Raw genomic sequence first — 21835 nt, forward strand, 5'->3', positions numbered from 1 at the left:
TGCTTTCCTGAAGTCTAAAAAAAGTATATATCCGTCGTCCTCAACCCATAATCCAAAATGTCTAAGATTAATCTGATGTTGTTATGTATTGATCTGCCTTTTATAAAACCAGACTGTGATTCATTATTTATTTGATTTAAGATTATCTATATGTCGTGCGTCTTTAGCTGGTTTGGGGATGAGAGTAAATAAACCCTGTTTCATAGTCGAAGATAGGGAATTATTTTGGATACACTCGAGAAAGGCTTGAAACAATAGTTCTCTCAAATCCTCCCTAAAGAATTGATAAAACTCTGAAGAGAGGCCATCCGGGCCTGGAGATTTCCCTGCAGATAGTTTATCTATTGCTTTATCTAGTTCCTCTATTATAATGTCAGCCTCACATAAGTCTCTAAATTCATAGTCTAACTGCGGTATGCTAGTATGTATATTGTCAAAGAGAGTATTACAGTCTGATGCAGAGAATGATGAGCTATATAAGGAACTATAGAATTGAAAAATCTCTGAGGAAATCATTTTAGGACAGATATTTTCAACTCCATTCACATAAAGACAATTTATGGCGGTTTTCTCCTGTCACCTTTTTTCAAGTCTACAAAATAATTATTACTTTTTTCCCCTTTCTCTATCCATCTTGCTCTAGATCTTACATATGCTCCTTTAGCTTTTTGAATATATAAATGATCAATTTTAGATTGCAAGGACATAATTTGTAATTTGGTTTGTAATTTAAACATAAATTGTTTAATTCTAGTCAATTCTAACTCCAATTGTGTTCTGGCCTTACTTAAATTTTTACTGAATTGCATAGAAAATTCCCAAATCTTGTGTTTTAAATATTCCCATTTACTTATGAATGAGGTAAGGTCCTTAAGTGATGCTGCATCATTAATTATAGATTTAATTTGCGAGCAAAAGTTTTTGTGTTTTAATAAATCGGTATTAAATTTCCAGTAACCCTTGTTACGTGATTCTCTTTTGCCTGAGTAGAAGGATATAAAGATGCAACAGTGATCTGTTAAAGGTGCCGCAGATATTGAGATATCTTTGATGAAGTCAGATAGGTTAGATGAGGTTAACCAATAATCAATTCTCGATTTGGAAGTCCCATTAGCTTTGAACCAGGAAAATTGCTTAAGGTTTGGATTCCCATCCCTCCAAGCATCCACTACATTATTATTCAAACAAAAATTAAGAAGGTAAGGATTTGGGTGAGAGGTGTTAAATTTGGGCGGACAGCGATCTAACGCTTCATCCATAACCATGTTGAAATCTCCTCTTATAATAATATTATCAGTTAGATACACACGTTTAAATTCAAACAAAGAGTCAGAAATTTCAGATAGTAATTTGTTGTTTAGGGGAACACTATTGTAACCACATAGGTTGTTGAACAGTATTGCCACTCCTGCAGAATGAGTAGAAGCATGGCTGAAGATGATTTTGTCCCCCCATTGACTTGTCCAGAACTTCACGTCATCAGGGTTGGAGTGCGTTTCTTGCAAAAAATATACAGTGTGAGTTTTTGCTTTTGCAAAAAAGAAAGAAAGCTTTTCTTTTGATAGAGTTACGGAGACCCCTTGCGTTTAGAGAAATACAGGAAAAATGTGATTTCACTGAGAACATTTAACGAATCAAGAAAATAAATAAAAAATGAAATAAGAAAAGACAAACAGTCAAATGATTAATGTAACGTTACGTGAACACAAAACGACTCTCTCAAACAGAGCACTGTAACGAGATCTCGCTCACCAGAAAAGCTAAATTCAAACCATCCCACTTAACACTCTTGCACGTGCAAGAGAAGATGAATTGGAAAGTTATTGAAATCAACCGTCCTTAACAATCCGGCTACCTTCTATGTAACCATAGGGACCACGGTAGTATGCTTTTGTTAGGGGGGTAACAGTTATAAGACCCGAGACCAGATATGAAGAAAGAAGACCAGGAGTCGTGAGGTTCAATCAAAAAGATAAAAATTTACTGAAGAATAGTTTGCAGTTTCATTGGTAGAGCGAGCGTCAAAGTCTCACGAGGAGGTCGCAAGCCAACTCTACCTTACACAAAATAATACACCAATTATACCATTTTGCAAGGGCAAGCATCGCATCATCATACATCTGATTGGCTAAGAGAATATAAGACCATAAACAATTTCACACATGTGAGCAGATAAAAGGTGCCTATCGCCATTAGTCAGTATAGCTGTCGCCAATCCTTAGATTTAGATCAGAGTTGACCTAACTGTTAGAGGAGAGCGCCGATGAGGATGAGCGTTGTGTCCCAAATGCCTACGTAGAAAGTCAAACACACACACACAGACCACCACATAATAACATCGCCAAGGCCGAAGAGTGCTTGAGCTTCGTATTATCAGTTAGCCAAAACATAGCTCCTCAGGAAGAAAGGCAGAGAAATGGCATTGCTCTCTAGAGAAAATATATAATTTCACAAGCACAAAAGAATATAGAAATGATTATGTGATAATGCATATATATATTTGATTATTGATTTGTATAAAAGTAATGTAAGCATTCAAAAGGATATAGAATTAAATATATATATAAATGACTGAAGAGACAAGGGATTTTGACCAACCCTTCACTTTCTTCCCAGCAGCTCTTGCCTCGCTAATCCTCGGCCATAGTGCAGCGCGGGCTTCCCGATCTCCCTTGGACAAATCTTCGGTGAACTTTATTCCCCTGAACTTACAGACATCCGAGAATTTGGTGGAGCGCCAGAACTCGTCTCTGTATTTTCACATGCAGAACTGAATGATCACCTGCCTGGATTTATCCTTCGTTTTGGGACCAACGCGGTGGACTGTATCCATGATGTCTTCAAGTTTGTGGTGCAGGTGTGGAGCAATTTCGGCTAACAATGAGACGACTTCTTTTCGGGTATCTTCACCCGCTATTTCTTTCATTCGATAACTCTGAGGTTCCATCTTCTTTTATAGCGTTCGAGCTCCGACGTGCGGCTTATCAGATCTGTGTGTGATGTGATAACAGAGGCGAGTTGCTTGTCGGACAAGTTAATTCTAGTTTTACAGTCTTTTATTTCCGCCGCGTTGAATTCCACAGCTTTTGTCAGGTTTAGGATAATTAGACTGTTCTCAGTAATCTTCTGCTCAATGCTGCTCAGCTTCCAAAAAGAAACCCCCCCTATATTACTTTTTATAACACTGATCTCACAATATACTTTGAAACCCTTTCAAACATGAGATCACAAAACAAAACGTTTTTGAAAATATATATAACTGCCTTGATATTATAAACTTTTATTTTTGTATTTATTTGTTGTCACGATCGCTAGCGGAGAAATAAGTGGATCCAAACGCAGCAACATGGTAATCAGGGCAATCCAAATAATCGTCATCCATGCAAGAGTCGAAGTCCAAATAATCAGAATCGTAGTCCTCCATGCCAGTGTCGAAAACCATTTAATCAGTCAGATAACAAATAAACAAAACAAGCAAGAACAAAAACGAGAACAGACTTGAAAACAGACCTTAGAGTTGACGAGTGACATACAATAATGACTCCGTGACATGAACTAACACAGACAGGGTATTTATGCACAGACACTAACAACATAAATGGGAACAGCTGGGTGCAATCACAAGTGATGGGAACAAACAAGGATTATGGGAAATGTGGTTCCAGGATGAATGGAGACAGGAAGGAAGGGACCTCTAGTGGACACCCAGTGGAAACACAAGAGACACTGTGACATAACTGTGGCACTGTGATGTGCCGTGAACCGTCTCTGGATCGGCAGACGTGACGAGCTTGGGCTGCGCTGGCAAGGCAAGGAGCTTGGGCGGTGCCGGCAGGGCAAGGCGCTTGGGTAGCGCCGTCAGGGCAAGACGCTTGGGTGGCGCCGCCAGGGCGAGACGTTTGGGTAGCGCCGTCAGGGCAAGACGCTTGGGTGGCCCGGGCCTCAGAACAACCTCCGGGCCTCGTGGTTGACCGGAAGCTCTCCTCCTCCTCCGCTTTCTAGAGCGAAAAGGCTTTATAGACTCCTTGGCCACCACTGGGGGCGCTGCAGGGAGAGTGAACCGTTCTGGGACAACTGGACCTGGGACCCCTGAAGTCGGATCCTCCCGGACCACCGAATTTGGCTGAGCAGACAGGACGTGAAGTGCAGGCTCTGTAGGTCTGACTGGGACCAGCGGTGAAGGCACTGTGCTGGACGGAACCAGCGGTGAAGGGAACCAGAGCTGAATATGGTTTATTAAGGGGTTCGCATTTGCTGAATTGTCTGGATTGTTTCAACAGGAAACGCAAGGGCGTCGAAGGCCGGGGCAGCACAGACTTTACTATCTGACAATAACCTCAAAATGTATTTCTCTTTACAGAGAGCATGCAGGATTGGGAGACAGGGCAAAATGTGCCCAATGAAATAATGGCTATGGATGAATTTGGCTAACTGTCCTGGCCTGGGTTATTATTGTGGCAGAAAGGTGCTACATCTTTTGCAGCGCATAACTTAAAATTTTCCTTTTGCAGAATGTCAGGATGGATTGCATCAAGCTGAACTGATTCTGTTTCCAAATGTATGAATATTGACTGGTTAACGTAAGCAAAGTGGATATGTGTTTTTCAGGGGAAAAGGACTCTGACTCTATTAAGCAAGAAATGTCTAATGATAATATGTTTCAGTTTGTAAACAGATGGTGAAAATTCCACAGATCACACCAAAAGGAACAAGGGAAAGACAAGCGGTCACTAACAAAATACATAAGGTCTCCATTCACAGGTGACAGCAAGCAGGACATGGTTCATTCCAGTGGGGGTGCGGTTGTGATCTCAGGAGATCAGTGTGACACCTGGGTCCAAGCCTCTCACCAACACCAACAGGCCGCAACCATCCCATTAGTCCATGGGGCGAACGAGATGATCAACACGCCTGGAGGAGGATGTGGACCAACTAATGGTTTAAGAATATGTTTTGTGATGACTTTGATGATTTTATTTGATTATATCAAAATAGGGCTAAGTATTGATATACAGAATTATATTAATTAATGTAAATTATAGGGATTATTGTTGAAGCTTATTAAGTAGAACCACTGCCTGATTGAATTAAAAGTTAAAGGTAAAAGAACAAAATATGGTTAGGGAAATGGATATGGGGAAAATGTTGAATGTGTAGGAGTTATGATTGTATGTGTTATTCTGATCATTTTGTTATTCATGGGTGAATATGAGAAAACTGTAATGTCTGTTCAATTGAAAATGACAGTCTATCCGAATGATGATGATGATGAACAAAATTATGCAGACAATTCAAGTAGAGATTACAGTTAAAAAAAAGTTATTTTCTTTCTGAGAACGATTGATATGTAAGGAAGGTCAAAAGCAGCAGTCATCCGTGTCATGAGATGGCGTACAAGGACATGGTTTTGAAACTGAGGGATTTTTTTTTAAATACTTTTATCATTTGCATTTTATCTGTTTGTTTTCCTGCTGTGCTATAACTATTTATTCTTTACTGGTGTGACTGAGGGTTCGAAGTTCGAGGGTGCGAAAACAGCGATTTTCCGTTCAGCCCGGCCCAGTAAAAATAATTATGGGGCTTTCCCCCACAAAAACAGTCTTATGCTTGCTTCTTCTAAATCTTTTCTTCACAGGTTCAAGGAGAGTGATCTTTTATGTGATGAGTGTGATGTAATTTCTTGAACTTGCATTATTATTATTATCATGTTTGATTAATCAGTTGAGTCTGTCCGAGGGTGTGTCACTCTTTTGCACAGGGTAACAACTGTGTATTAGACTGCTCCTATTCTTGCAAGAATAAATACTTCTATTTTTATAATTTGAGTCTGAGTGTCTCTGTTACGTGTATCTCAATCTGCAGGACAGAGCAAGAAAAAGAAAACTAACTCTCAACACTCAGCTCAGGCCACTCAGGCCTATATATTTTACCTATTATGCTCCTGACAAGGCGTCAGCAACAACATTTTCAGAACCCTTCTTATGCTTAATTATAAGGTTGTAATTTTGCATAAATAACGACCAACGCATGAGTCGTTGGTTGTGATTATACATCTTCGACAAAAATACTAAAGGGTTATGATCAGTGTATACCGTAATAGGTAAAGCAGAAGAACCAACATAAACCTCAAAGAACTCTAATGCTAGAATAAGTCCAAGGGCTTCCTTCTCTATTGTAGAGCAATAAACGACTGCAAATCAAATGTACTCATGATTTCAACTTTAACGTCACCATATCCGTTTGTACTGTACACAAGCGTTTCCCTGCAAAATCCCGCATAAAGACATACACACACTATGATTATCAATAACCGGGAAAAATCCAATTGTTTAAATCCCGGACGAGCCCCCATAAATGTTACGTCCCTTTTTACGTTGTCTAGGGAATAAAGGAACGACACTTTATAAAAATTGTATGTGTATCTCAATCTGCAGGACAGAGCAAGAAAAAGAAAACTAACTCTCAACACTCAGCTCGAAAGGATTTATTAATCCACGGACTAGGGCAAAAATGAATGAGTGAAGAAAACAATATTTACAATATGTACAAACAATGAATAATAATGAAACAAAACAAAAGACGTTAAACATTACGAAAACCCAAGGTGGGAAGGCGAGCACGAGAGATGCCAAATCAAACAAATCAATAAAACAAAACAAACTAGCTAAAGGTTAAATCAACTAAACTAACTACCAAACATAAAATGCAGAAAGGAAAAGTCTTCGGCGTCAAGACGCTCTAACCAAACTACACTAACTATATAACAAAACGTACAAGATGGGCACTCTCCTAAACTAGTGTTCCAACATAGTCAAAAATCCTAAATGGTGCAAAGTGTATGTCGCGCGACCTACTAACCTGCTCGCTCCCCAGCCTTACACGCTCCGTGTTAACAATGGCCAGGACGAACAGTATTACAAAACACTATACCTTATAAATAGAAATCGAATGTTTAGACACACAGAAACATTGACAGCAAGTCAAACAAGCGCAAATGTCAAAAGTGAGCAAACAGCTGCTGCCGTCATTGACGTGATCACGGTATTTGAAGGAGGTGGTGAAATGTGATTGGATGAAGTGACCCGAAACGTCATCGTCCTTCATGAAGATTGACAGGTGGTAAATTGGTCCAACGAACACCTGAAACACACACACCACAACAACAACAACAAACCACCCACATTTCCATATTGCAACACATAATACGTACGAGTACGTAACAGTCTCTTACGCAGTGATGTTTGTTTGTTGAATTTTTGCTTTTAACTTCGGCACTCATAAAGTCAATGCCATCTTTCATTTCAGAAATCTGCCTGGTATTTTCGCTAATCACTTCTTTCATACTAGCGATCACACGTGAGTTTTCCCCTACCATCTTTTCCAAAGCATCCGAGCGATTATTAATCAGCCTCGAAAGCTCTCCGAGTTGTGAGATGATGGCAGTTGTGTCAGCACTCTCGTCTTGCGTTGTTTGATGGCAGGGGGCTTACATGGGGTTTCTGGAAGACAGCATGAATTCTGCGGAGTCAGTGTCCTGATTCAAGTAGTCATGCATGTTGTCCATCAGAGGTTCTTGGCGGGCTTGACATGCCTCGTTAACAGTTTTGTTAGCATTAGCAGCAGCTTGAGGTCCATTGCTACTTTTTCTTTTCTCGTATTTTCCCATTTTGACAACCAACAACCTGTTAAAATTGATCTGGTTCAAATTATGAGTCCAAAAACTTTTCCTACTGCATTATACGCCAAAATAAACAATCGAGGTTGCGGAGCTTCTCAAAATGTGACTGATCAGAGCGCCATTTTTGACCCCAATATTAATATTGAGTTTTTGGTCACATCCTTCCTATACTACGGGGCACCAGCCAAGGAATTTCACCTTGACAATAAAGAACAATCATGGAAGATTGTTGAAAGAATTAGAATTATATAAATTATAGGAAGTTTGTCATCTGATCAATCTGAAGGATTTAGTGAGGTTCTGGTGAGCTTGTAAAGCCTCTGATGATCAACACAAGAATGACACAGTTTGCAATAAAGATGCATTTATTAACAAATAGACATATACAAGAGTAAAATATCACACTTACTAAATACTACTAAGGAAAGTGACTAAACTACTAATGAAAATGTAATCAATAATCAAACAGATACTACAAACAACTACACAAATGGATGTTCACAATGAATGTTAAGTAGATGAGCAATGGATTGAATGAAGCAATTAGAAGTAAATTGTGGTCTTTCTGGATGCTGGTAAGAAACAGTAAATAAGCATTTATGAATACAGATAATGTGTCTAATGTATCTATATGTATATGCAGACCCTAGATACAGTCTCTAAAAAAATATTCGAATATAGCAACAAGCTATCCTGTAGCTCAAACAGTAGAGCGTTGGCGCTTGCAACGCCAAGGTCATGGGTTTGATTTCCCATGTATGTAAATGTAATGCCTTGAATGTATGGATAAAAGCGTCTGCCAAATGCGAAAATGTAAATGTAGCAACAACCTAATGCCCAGGCCTTTGGGAAGAGGTTTGGTTAGCTTATATTTATGTTCCACGTGGTCGGGTGATCAGTCCGGCAATGGGCTACGTCTTCCACTGGTATCTTTCTATTCGCAGTGGGGGTAAACTGGATCCCTTTCCACCAGTTGCAGAGCCGCACTGAGTGCTGGAGGTTCGCTGCTGGTCCTTGTGTAATCCGGCAAACTGCAGGTCAGGCGGTGGTTGATCCACAGGATCCTTTGCAGGCTAGAGGTTACAAAGGCAAGAGTCGTGCAGCTCAGGTGTTGAATGCTGAAGTCTTCAACAGAAGCGGTTGAGCTGCTTGAAGGTTCATGCGGGTGAAGGTTTACTTGCAAGAGTATAACCTTGGTTGTGCTGTTGTTCATTCCCTCTTTAGGTCAGAAACTCTACTACTGTAGTGGTGTGATTGGGTCGTTGCGCGCCCATCACGTCCCACCTTTCCACTCTGTGGAGCTTGTGGATTTGTCCCAAAATACACAGTTAAATTAAACATTGTCTTTAGAACCTTGGAAATGCTTTATTTCCTTTCCAAACCTTTCTCAAAGTCCCTTCGGCAGCGTTCTGAACTTGTAGAGTCCAAACTTGATGTAAATTGGTTGAGGTATCACCCAGATGTCCATTACTGTGTTAGTGGGTGAGATTACATTGGCTGGTATTCCAGGTGCCGTTTCCACTGTGAGCGCACAGTTCCCTGGATGAATAAGGAGATATGTAGGACATGTTCCTTACAGTTTCCTGTCCCTTTTTGTGGTCCTAAACCAATGTGTAAAAAGATTAGTCTTTTTCTTAGGGTTCTTTGTTCCAACAGTGTTCTAGCCAGTTTGGGGGCCCTGGGCAGTCCATGGTCATTAACACCAAAGGAGTTGAGGTGAAAATCTTTGATTAGATTAGTGATCAACGGGTTTTTGATGTCCTCACCTCTGGCAGTCCTGATTACTATAGACTTTTAGTTGTCTTTGAGGGTCCGATCACATCCTTCTGTCTTCTTAATCACAGTATGACAAAGAGACTCCTGTTGTGAAGTATGGACCTCTGGTGCCATCATGTCAGCTGTTCACTACATTAGGCATTTAAAAGCTCTATTGACAAAATTAAAACATGGAAAACTCAAAAAGCAAACAATATTTCATGTCTTTTAGAACTAACATTTATCCTGATTCAAGCTGAATTAGCATAAAATGAAAACGGTTGATAAAATGAGTAATGAGTTTAATCGATCATTACTTGAAGCAAAGCCAAAAATTAAGTAAAAGTGAATTAGACAGATCTCTCTCTTTACTGACTTATAAGAGCCAAATCCTCTCAAGAGAAGAAGAGGAGAAAAGAGTCCAGTTTCAGAGCTACATACAATTTTATGTTGTATTTGCATGGAAGAGTAGAAGTGGAAGATAAACTAGATGTTCTGATGAAAAACAACGAATATCAGATTATTTCTCTCTCAGAGGTGTTATGGCCTCTTCTTTAGCTCCCTGAACTTCAAAGGTATTTTCCAGTGTGAATTTTCGGGTGCTCTTTCAGTTCATCTTCTGTAGTAACGGACTTCCAGCACTGAAACACACACCGCCATGCCTTTTCTGCTGTAATATTACGAATGAATCTTCTTCTTTGTGTGAATAGTCATGTTTGTGTTTCTTCAGGACTGAAGCCCAATGAATCGGTTTACCGCACTGATCACAGTTAAATGGTCTTTCTTCAGAATGAGAAGAAGTGATTTCAGAGAGAAATCCTGAGCCGCTTCTTCCCAGTGTGAACTCATGTGAATCTTCAGCCTTGATTTACATGTGAAGCGTTTTTTACACTGAGGGCAGGAGACAGATTTATTGCCTTCTGTTTTTCCTTCCTTGTTCACGTCCATCAGGTCTAAAAGAAACATTAAATCATGTGAGATTTCAAATGAGAGACAAATATGAAATGAAAAGTGAAGCTCAAAGTCAAGATCACTGAGTATAATAGTCATTTTAATCCCATCAAATCTGGTCAACAACTGCTGAGCTCGATTATGATCCATTTTAATGTCATGAAGCTGATTTGTGTTATAAATCACTAGTTTGGTCATGAAACTCTAGATGCTGGCTTGACATATGATCTGTGAGAAATCACATAGTCTCCAACACGACACAAGCTGATTGGCCTATAAGCTTATTTGTTTAACGTTTGTTGTGAAAGGGCCGCCTGTCAACAAATTTGTTGAACTGAAGGAAAAGCAAATTCACGCCATTCACGGCGAAAAGCAAATTCACGCCATTCACGCCAAATTCACTTAGCCCTATCGCCTAACGATTACAGCCCCATTGACTCCCTGTTCCAATGCATTGATGAAGTAAACAGTTGGATGTGCCAAAACTTTCTTCAGTTAAACAAAGACAAAACTGAAGTCATTGCGTTTGGAAACGAAGATGAAGTTCTCAAGGTGAATGCATACCTTCACTCTAGAGGTCAAACAACTAAAAATGAAGTCATGAATCTTGGTGTGTCTCTAGAGTCAGACCTTAGCTTCAGTAGTCATGTCAAAGCAATAACTAAATCAGCATACTATCATCTGAAAAATATTGCAAGAATTAGATGCTTTGTTTCCAGTCATGACTTAGAGAAACTTGTGCATGCTTTCATCACCAGCAGGGTGGATTATTGTAATGGACTCCTCACTGGCCTTCCCAAAAAGACCATAAGACAGTTGCAGCTCGTACAGAACGCTGCTGCCAGGATCCTGAGCAGAACCAGAAAATTTTAACACATCACACCAGTCCTCAGGTCTTTACACTGGCTCCCAGTCACATTTAGGATTGATTTTAAAGTATTATTACTAGTATATAAATAATTTAATGGCCTAGGACCTCAATACATTGCAGATATGCTCACTGAATATAAACCCAACAGATCACTGAGATCATTAGGATCACATCAGCTAGAAATACCAAGGGTTCACTCAAAGCAAGGAGAGTCCGCTTTTAGCTATTATGCCAGCCGCAGCTGGAACCAGCTTCCAGAAGAGATCAGGTGTGCTCCTACAGTAGCCACATTCAAATCCAGACTCAAAACACTTCTGTTTAGCTTTGCATTTACTGAATGAGCATTGTGCCACTGTTCGTAGAACAGTATTTGAATGACGATATTACAGTTTTCGTCTGAGAAAGAACTAAGAATGTGAATGCAGGGCTAAGGAAAGTGAAAAGAATGTGCAAGTAAATGAAAGAGAAAAGAAAGTTGATACATGGAAGTCGTAAGAAGATTGAAAGAGAAAAGAAAGTTGATAGATGGTAAGAAGATTGAAAGAGAAAAGAAAGTTGATACTTGCAAGTCGTAAGAAGATCCTTTTAAAAGAAAGATCTATAATAGCTACCGGTTGATGTAAAATACGTCCGACTGTTTGCACTGTATTTTATTATTTTATTTTCCAAACTGTGATAAGGAAGATTTTAATAATTTTTAGGGCTGTCTGATTGGAAGAGATTTTGAAGGGGAATGGGAGAGCTTCACTCCGACAAGGCGAGTGAAGATTAGCTATACTATGGAGAGTATAAAGGTTCGCTGTTTGTTTAAAACAGCAAAAGTGAAACGTGCTCTGTGGGGGACACCACTGGGCAATACTGGTGTGAGGCACCACCCCAGCAGAGGACGTCCCTGGATTGTAGGTCCAGTGGCACCGCAAACCTGCTCAATCACTTCCATCTCAGATAGGGTTTTAATTATTCTTATTTCTTTTGATTATTTTAATTTCTTCTATGTAAAGCACTTTGAATTACCTCTGTTTAGCTTTGCATTTACTGAATGAGCACTGTGCGTCCGACTGTTTGCACTGTATTTTATTTTCTAAACTGTTTTAATTACCGGTATTCTTATTTCTTTTATTATTTATGTAATTATTTTAATTTCTTCTATGTAAAGCACTTTGAATTACCACTGTGTATGAAATGTGCTATATAAATAAACTTGCCTTGCCATTACTTTCAATAGACAGCGTAAAAGCTTATTATCATGTTGCACATGATAATGCACGGCCCCATGTCGCATATGATAATGCACGGCCCCATGTCGCACATGATAATGCACGGCCCCATGTCGCACATGATAATGCACGGCCCCATGTCGCACAAGATAATGCACGGCCCCATGTTGCACATGATAATGCACGGCCCCATGTTGCACATGATACTGCACGGCCCCATGTTGCAAGGATCTGTACACAATCCACAATTGTGCTCTTTCTTGCAAGAAAACGATATCTATGAAAAATTTCTAAACTACAGTAAAATACCTGGGTGTTATACTAGACTGTACCTTGTCTTACGAAAATCATATTTCAAATTAGTGTTGTCAAAAGACCCGGTACTTCGGTACCATTTCGGTACTAAAAAAAATTAAATGGTTACGGTACCAGCTTTTCTTAAGTACCGGTGGTACCGAAGTATCGGGTTAATCCGGTTATTAGTTCGCTGTCCGAACGGTGCACAGTTGCGTCCTCTTCATAAACACACCGAGACATGGCGACCGGCGGCGCTGCTAATGCGGTGGCTCTGAATCCACTTGTTGACAAGAAAGGAGGAAAGAGACGTTCATATAGCGCGTTTTTTGCACGTGCAAATTCGTTTTCCAGGCGGCAGGCGCGCCTCTGTTCATGGTTGCATAGCAACGGCAGACGCAACGGAAAGCACGCGCTTGTGGAAAGGAGAAAGCGGTGCAAACTGCGCTCTCCATGATGACGAGGAAGTATCATCAAAGAATTATTGATTTCTAGCCCTTGCATTAGCTTTACTACTAGATATATTCATTGAGATGAGAAATAAAAAGCCGCCCTGTACAGCTATGATCAGCTGTTCGGCCGAACTTTCCATGTTGTTATGGAAAGGCCGCTGGTTTTTGTCACATGACCTGTTGAGATGCTTCTATTATAAGCCACGCGCCTACATTTGAAATAACGAATTTGCACGTGCATAAAACGCGATATGTGAACGGCCCCTAAAGTGGTATAGTGTGCGGTTGTATCTAGTTTAAAATGCCTTATAAATATGACCGCAGTTTTGAATTAAATAAAAGGACAGTCAAGTCAAATAAAACAAGTTCTCCCGTTTAGTTGGTAACACTACAATAAGATACCATTCATTAACATTACTTAATGCCTCATCTAACATCAACACATTGAGTGAACAATATATTTTTACAACATAAATGTATGCTTGTGAATGTTATTTAATACAAACACTTGATTGTTCATGAACAGATACAACTTTTGATTTAAAAAAATGTATTAGTAGGCTACATTTTTTAATTACCATAAGGAGAATAATTGCTTCAGTGTATATAACTATTGTTAGGTCATTGTATCTAATGTTATCTAACAAATGGATATACACTTTAATATTATGCAAATTTAATCTAAATTAGCTTTGGTACCGAAATTGGTACCGAGAACCGTGGATTTTCACAGGTATCGGTACCGAATACAGAAATTTTGGTACCGTGACAACACTATTTCAAATGTTACAAGAACAGCCTTTTTCCACCTTAGAAACATTGCTAAGCTACGTAACATGCTACATCTGTTTCTGATGTAGAAAAGTTAGTTCATGCATTCATTACTTCGAGACTGGATTACTGTAATCGTGTTTTCACATGCATTTAGTCCATAGAAATTGTATTTACTGCTATAAATTGTCACGATTGGTAGATGTTTTCACACAGTGCATCGACGCCCCGTGAAGGGACGCCTCGACGCCCCGTGAAGGGACGCCTCGACGCCCCGTGAAGGGACGCCTCGACGCCCCGTGAAGGGACGCCTCGACGCCCCGTGAAGGGACGCCTCGACGCCCCGTGAAGGGACGCCTCGACGCCCCGTGAAGGGACGCCTCGACGCCCCGTGAAGGGACGCCTCGACGCCCCGTGAAGGGACGCCTCGACGCCCCGTGAAGGGACGCCTCGACGCCCCGTGAAGGGACGCCTCGACGCCCCGTGAAGGGACGCCTCGACGCCCCGTGAAGGGACGCCTCGACGCCCCGTGAAGGGACGCCTCGACGCCCCGTGAAGGGACGCCTCGACGCCCCGTGAAGGGACGCCTCGACGCCCCGTGAAGGGACGCCTCGACGCCCCGTGAAGGGACGCCTCGACGCCCCGTGAAGGGACGCCTCGACGCCCCGTGAAGGGACGCCTCGACGCCCCGTGAAGGGACGCCTCGACGCCCCGTGAAGGGACGCCTCGACGCCCCGTGAAGGGACGCCTCGACGCCCCGTGAAGGGACGCCTCGACGCCCCGTGAAGGGACGCCTCGACGCCCCGTGAAGGGACGCCTCGACGCCCCGTGAAGGGACGCCTCGACGCCCCGTGAAGGGACGCCTCGACGCCCCGTGAAGGGACGCCTCGACGCCCCGTGAAGGGACGCCTCGACGCCCCGTGAAGGGACGCCTCGTGAAGGGACGCCTCGTGAAGGGACGCCTCGTGAAGGGACGCCTCGACGCCCCGTGAAGGGACGCCTCGTGAAGGGACGCCCGGTGAAGGGACGCCCCGAAGCCCCGTGAAGGGACGCGTCGTGAAGGGACGCCTCGACGCCCCGTGAAGGGACGCCTCGACGCCCCGTGAAGGGACGCCCCGACGCCCCGTGAAGGGACGCCCCGACGGCCCGTGAAGGGACGCCCCGTGAAGGGACGCCCCGTGAAGGGACGCCCCGTGAAGGGACGCCCCGTGAAGGGACGCCCCGTGAAGGGACGCCCCGTGAAGGGACGCCCCGTGAAGGGACGCCCCGTGAAGGGACGCCTCGACGCCCGTGAAGGGACGCCCCGTGAAGGGACGCCCCGACGCCCGTGAAGGGACGCCCCGACGCCCCGTGAAGGGACGCCCCGTGAAGGGACGCCCCGACGCCCCGTGAAGGGACGCCCCGAAGCCCCGTGAAGGGACGCCCCGACGCCCGTGAAGGGACGCCCCGACGCCCGTGAAGGGACGCCCCGTGAAGGGTGTGGGAAGGGACGGCCCGTGAAGGGACGCCCCGACGCCCCGTGAAGGGACGCCCCGAAGCCCCGTGAAGGGACGCCCCGAAGCCCCGTGAAGGGACGCCCCGACGCCCCGTGAAGGGACGCCCCGTGAAGGGACGCCCCGTGAAGGGACGCCCCGTGAAGGGACGCCCCGTGAAGGGACGCCCCGTGAAGGGACGCCCCGTGAAGGGACGCCCCGTGAAGGGACGCCCCGACGCCCGTGAAGGGACGCCCCGACGCCCGTGAAGGGACGCCCCGGAGCCCCGTGAAGGGACGCCCCGTGAAGGGACGCCCCGACGCCCCGTGAAGGGACGCCCCGTGAAGGGACGCCCCGTGAAGGGACGCCCCGTGAAGGGATGCCCCGACGCCCCGTGAAGGGACGCCCCGAAGCCCCGTGAAGGGACGCCCCGAAGCCCCGTGAAGGGACGCCCCGACGCCCGTGAAGGGACGCCCCGACGCCCGTGAAGGGACGCCCCGTGAAGGGACGCCCCATGAAGGGACGCCCCGTGAAGGGACGCCCCGTGAAGGGACGCCCCGTGAAGGGACGCCCCGTGAAGGGACGCCCCGACGCCCCGTGAAGGGACGACTCAATAAATGCCAATTTTTTGCATGGAAACAACCGTGCCCCCAATTTTCTGTTGTGCGCTCGTTTTGTAAATGAGGGCCACTGTGTGAAAACGTCTACCAATCGTGAATATAGCAGTAAATACAATTTCTATGGACTAAATGCATGTGAAAAATAAAGGTCACATGGTGAGCTGCACAGGAAAAGCACACAAAGCCAAACTAACTTCAAGATTCCAGATTTTGTTTCTCAGCAGATAAAGATGAACTACTCACCGTGATCTCACACTGCAGTGATGTGGTTTCTCCACTGTATGGATCTTCATGTGTCGCTTCAGGGCACTTTTAATAGAGAAAGTCTTTCCGCACTGATCACACGTGTGCGGCTTCTCTCCGCTGTGGATCCTCTCATGTCTTTTCAGAGTTGATGAGTTACTGAATCTCTTGTCACAGTGTGAACACTTGTAAGGTTTTTCTCCAGTGTGAATTCTCTGGTGCAGTTTTAAATGTTCCGCTGTAGTAAAAGTCTTCTCACACTCAAAGCACATGTACTCTCTCACACCAGTGTGAATTTTCTGATGTACTTTTAAATTTTGCCGCTGTGAAAAACTCTTTCCACACACAGAACATGAATGCGGCTTCTCCTTCGTATGAACTGTCAGGTGTATCTTCAGCTCTGATGAACTAATAAATGTTTTGCCACACTGATCACATGAGAACGGCTTCTCTCCAGTGTGGATCCTCTCATGTGTTTTCCGAGATGATGACTCACTGAATCTCTTGTCACAATGTGAACACTTGTAAGGTTTTTCTCCAGTGTGGATCCTCTCATGTCTTTTCAGATGTTGTGACCGACTGAATCTCTTGTCACAGTGTAAACACTTGAAGGCTTTTTCTCCAGTGTGGATCATCTCATGTGTTTTCCGAGATGATGACTGACTGAATCTCTTGTCACAGTGTGAACACTTGTAAGCTTTTTCTCCAGTGTGGATCATCTCATGTGTTTTCAGAGATAATAAGTGACTGAATCTCTCGTCACAGAGTGAACACTTGTAAGGTTTTTCTCCAGTGTGGATTCTCTGGTGCTGCTTTAAACTGCCCGCTGCAATAAAAGTCTTCCCACACTCAAAGCACATGTACTCTCTCACACCAGTGTGAATTTTCTGATGTACTTTTAAAGCTTGCAGCTGTGAAAAACTCTTTCCACACACAGAACATGAATACGGCTTCTCCTTCGTATGAACTCTCAGGTGTTTCTTCAGGTCTGATGAACAAAGAAATGTTTTGCCACAATGATCACATGAGAACGGCTTCTCTCCGGTGTGGATCCTCATGTGTTCTTTAAGAGTGTATTTTCGTGGGAAACTCTTTCCGCATTGATCACATGTGAACGGCTTTTCACCGGTGTGGATCCTCATGTGATGATTAAGGTGTTCTGATCGCTTGAAGCTCTTTCCGCACTGATCACATGTGAACGGCTTTTCTCCTGTGTGGATTTTTATGTGTTCTTTAAGGTTTGCTGATTGCTTGAAACTCGTCCCGCACTGATCACATGAGAACGGCTTCTCTCCGGTGTGGATCATCATGTGACGCTCAAGACATTGTTTGGTTGTGAAACTGTTTCCACACTGAGTGCAGGTGAAAGATTTCTTGGCTCTTCTTTTCTTTAAAAATGTCTGTTTAGTCTTTGAGCAACTCAAAGGTTTTCCTCCAGGTTGGACATGATGTTCCTCCTCCACTTCTCTCAGTTCTTCACTCTCCTCCTCCACTTCTCTCAGTTCTTCACTCTCCTCCTCCACTTCTCTCAGTTCTTCACTCTCCTCCTCCACTTCTCTCAGTTCTTCACTCTCCTCGCTCTCTTCCATCGGGTCTAAAATCAAAGAGAAAAAAATACTTAATTTTCAGTACATCAAAACAATTCCAAGAGGTATGAAGTGAAAGGACATAACAGTAAACCATGATGTAAACAACTTATATAAATATTACAATCATTTATTTTTAATTTAACCTTTTTATAAATTATACATCCCTGAAAATGTACATGAATTAGGTGCATTGCTCTTCAATTATTAAAACATGATATATAAATACCATATTTCAGTAGTGAGAAATATTAAATATATTTGATCAACGACAATTATCTAATGTAATATTTATACATTAAAAAATATACAATAGTCTCATAATTTTGACACCAACATTTAGATAGATGATATTTAGTTCATTAAACTAAAAACTGAATTATTAAGGGCCAGTTACGATAAACTTTTCCTTCCACTGACGTCCATTCATACGCATGTGAATGTGGGACACCGGAAACACAAGATCAAGTGAATTTCGCGGTGAGAAAAAAACACAGTTTTGCAGTAAAGTGCAGTAGATTGTATATTTTTGGAATGATTATTTTTTGTCATATTTGTTTGTAATTAAAGACCGCAGAGTGTGACCTCATTTCAGTGTTTGCAACATGCTCAAAGTGTAGACTGACCGCGGGCTTTAACTGGTTTTAAACTAACAGTTTTATTAGCATTATCTGTGTCCAACATGTTTCACTCAACCCTGTTAACTTCTGGACTGATTTTCCTCGAAATAATTTATTAATTGTGACACCCAGGAAGTGACATCACTGGGCCAGTGTTGCCAGATTCTGCCGGCGGGTTGACAAAATTTGGGGTCAGTTCGGCAGTTTTCAAACATCTAAATGTTATAGTTTAATTGTTTAATAAACAAAACTCTAGTGTGCATGTATTCCATAAAATCAGTAAACATGACATTAGCTGCGTTTACATGGACCCTTATAATCGGATTGAAAAACCTTCATGTAAACACCTTAATTGATCCGATTGAGCTCGATCCGATTGAAATTTCGATCGGATTGAAAGGGGTGGTTTATTCCTTTTGTAATCAGATCAAGAGAACATGTAAACACTTAATCGGACTGAAAACCAAATCTGAAAGGAATGGGTCAGTGACGTGCCGCATTGATTTGCACTTCCAGGAGCAATACATATTATATATTTATATACAATAGGTTTAAAATTATATATATGTATTAATCTCACATCATTTGTCCTTCTCACTGTTCATAATTGTGTGAAAATTTCAAAAATATGTAACTTTTAGACTATTAATGTAATCAAATGTCATACGGTCAAACAGAATTCACTTAAAGTTATTTAAGATAATTGCATTTAAAATGATTAAAAATGTTTAAAAATTATAAAAATTTTCATTTGGCATATTTTTTCAAGTCTTAAGATAAGCATATTAAAGTATCAGTAAGATAGACCTTTAAGAAATGTCATTAGTATCTAAAACAAATTGTTCCGCAAAGACACATTTTCCCTATGTCATACGGTAAAACAAAGTTTAGAAGCCATTTTGGAACTGAATATTAATGACTTAAGTCATGTGACACTCAGAGGACCCCCTGAAGACCAGCCAAGTTGAAGGTAAGTTTAAGATTTTGCTCCTACATTTGAGGTAATTTCACCTTTTCCAAGTGTTACCATGTGTCACAGATTTGGGTGTCATATGGTCAAACGTCAAAAAAGGGTTTAAATCATTTAAAATTTGAAAAAATATTGATTTACAGGTGAAATATAAAGTTTAAAAGTCAAGGTTAATGGTAAAGGTGGAAGGAGGTGGCCAAGCAACTGCCTGTTATAAATGACAAAGCATGAAACTGTCATAAGGGCAAACAAAAAATGTCATACAGACAAACGATTTTACCGTATGACATGTTGTTATACCATATGACACAGAGCATTTAACTGAATTATTTAGTTATTTCTTAATTGTTATATCACATATATAGTTTGTACAACTAGTATGAATTAATATTAACATATATAATATATTTCTGCCTATTTTAAGCATATTTTCACATTATTACAGATAAGTCTCTTTCTAGCAAGGAGAGGGGTGCACATTTCCGTGCAAAGCTAAGGGCAGATCCTGCATCTAGAGAGGAGAACCTAGCCAAGAGGAGGGAAAGGTATAACTGTGAGAGTATATGATGACAGTCTCTCCAGCGTGTCCTAGGTCTTCCCCGGGGTCTCCTCCCAGTGGGAACAGATCCTCGAGCCACCTCAGCTGACCCCTCTCAATGTGGAGGAGCAGCGGCTCTACTCTGAGCTCCTACCGAGTGACCGAGCTCCTCACCCTATCTCTAAGGGATCGCCCAGCCACCCTGCGGAGAAAGCTCATTTCGGCCGCCTGTATCCGGGATCTTGTCCTTTCGGTCATGACCCAAAGCTCATGACCATAGGTGAGAGTAGGAACGTAGATTGACCGGTAAATCACCACGACAGACCGGTACATCGACCGCATTACTGCGGAAGCTGCACCGATCCGTCTGTCAATCTCCCGTTCCATCCTTCCCTCACTCGTGAACAAAACCCCAAGATACTTGAACTCCTCCACTTGAGGCAGGAACTCTTCACCAACCTGAAGAAGGCAAGCCACCTTTTTCCGACTGAGGACCATGGCCTCGGATTTGGAGGCGCTGATTCTCATCCCAGCCGCTTCACACTCGGCTGCAAACCGTCCTAGTGCATGCTGAAGTTCCTGGTCTGAGGGGGCCAACACGACAACATCATCTGCAAAGAGCAGAGACGAAATCGTGTTGTTCCCAAACCCGACACCCTCCGGCCCCTGGCTGCGCCTAGAAATTCTGTCCATAAAAATTATGAACAGAACCGGTGACAAAGGGCAGCCCTGCCGAAGTCCAACATGCACCGGGAAGAAGTCTGACTTACTGCCGGCAATGCGAACCAAGCTCCTGCTTCGGTCGTACAGGGAGCGGACAGCCCTTAGTAAAGGACCCCGGACCCCATACTCCCGGAGCACCCTCCACAGGCCGCCACGAGGGACACAGTCGAATGCCTTCTCCAAATCCACAAAGCACATGTGGATTGGTTGGGCAAACTCCCATGAACCCTTACTGTTTTAAACTAACATTTTAAACTAAATGTTGAAAACTGATTTTTTTTCACAAGTTATCTTACTGTTGTAAATCTGAATGATATTGTCATGTATTACATATAGCAAGTCCTATGTGTTCCTTGTACTGAAAGAGAGTTGAGTTGACTAAAAGAAATATTCATGTGTTGGGAAATATATTCTACTGTTAATAAAAGGTTCACTTGAGATGCCTTGTGTTTCTTTGAAATCATTTTGAATTGGCCTACATCAATTTATTACATTAAAAATGCAATGAAACATTGAAATTGTACTATGTCATACGGTAAAACAAAATATGTCATATGGTAAAACATTGCATTTTAAAATAAATACAAATAAATACTTTGTTTGTTTACATGGTTCATGAAAATAATGGAGAGCTAGTATGATATACATACATATAACATCAAGTCATTTTTTACTAATTTCTTTAAAAAAAATAGAACAAATGTCCATAGATGATAGTGGTGGGAGAAAAGCTCGATGCATCGATGCATCGCGATTCGTTATCTAACGATCCAGAATCGATTCTCAAAAATTCTGAATCGATTCTGTGTTCAATTCAAATGCGAGCGCTGTCAAGACTCACGTGACCAAACAAAAAAGACGTTGATGGACGACCGTTCATATGCTGGTGATTGTGGTGAATTAACTTCGTTTAAGATAAAATGGACAAACTACGACCTGCACCATCTCATTTAAAATCGGATGTGTGGCAACATTTTGGATTTTCTGAAGACTCCGAAGGTGTCGTTGATAAAAGCCATACTGTGTGCAAAGTCTGTAGCGCCAAATTCAAATATTTCGGCAACACGACTAACA

At 42.4% G+C, this 21835-nt stretch overlaps 2 protein-coding genes across 2 annotated transcripts in view; one reads left to right on the forward strand and one right to left on the reverse strand.

Moving 5' to 3' along the window:
* Positions 1 to 21835, forward strand: part of LOC306999735 (uncharacterized protein) — a 501826-nt gene that overhangs the window by 414528 nt on the left and 65463 nt on the right. The window lies entirely within an intron of this gene.
* The window catches only part of LOC306999562 (uncharacterized protein), an 825164-nt gene that overhangs the window by 97062 nt on the left and 706267 nt on the right, over positions 1 to 21835 (reverse strand). Inside the window, exon 3 of the mRNA XM_079614369.1 lies at positions 10357 to 10386. Coding sequence (XP_079470495.1) covers positions 10357 to 10386 — 30 coding nt within the window. The remainder of the gene's footprint in view (positions 1 to 10356; positions 10387 to 21835) is intronic.

This window comes from Phoxinus phoxinus (genome assembly GCF_949152265.1).
Source record: "Phoxinus phoxinus genome assembly, chromosome: 1".
Taxonomy (NCBI): Eukaryota; Metazoa; Chordata; class Actinopteri; order Cypriniformes; family Leuciscidae; genus Phoxinus; species Phoxinus phoxinus.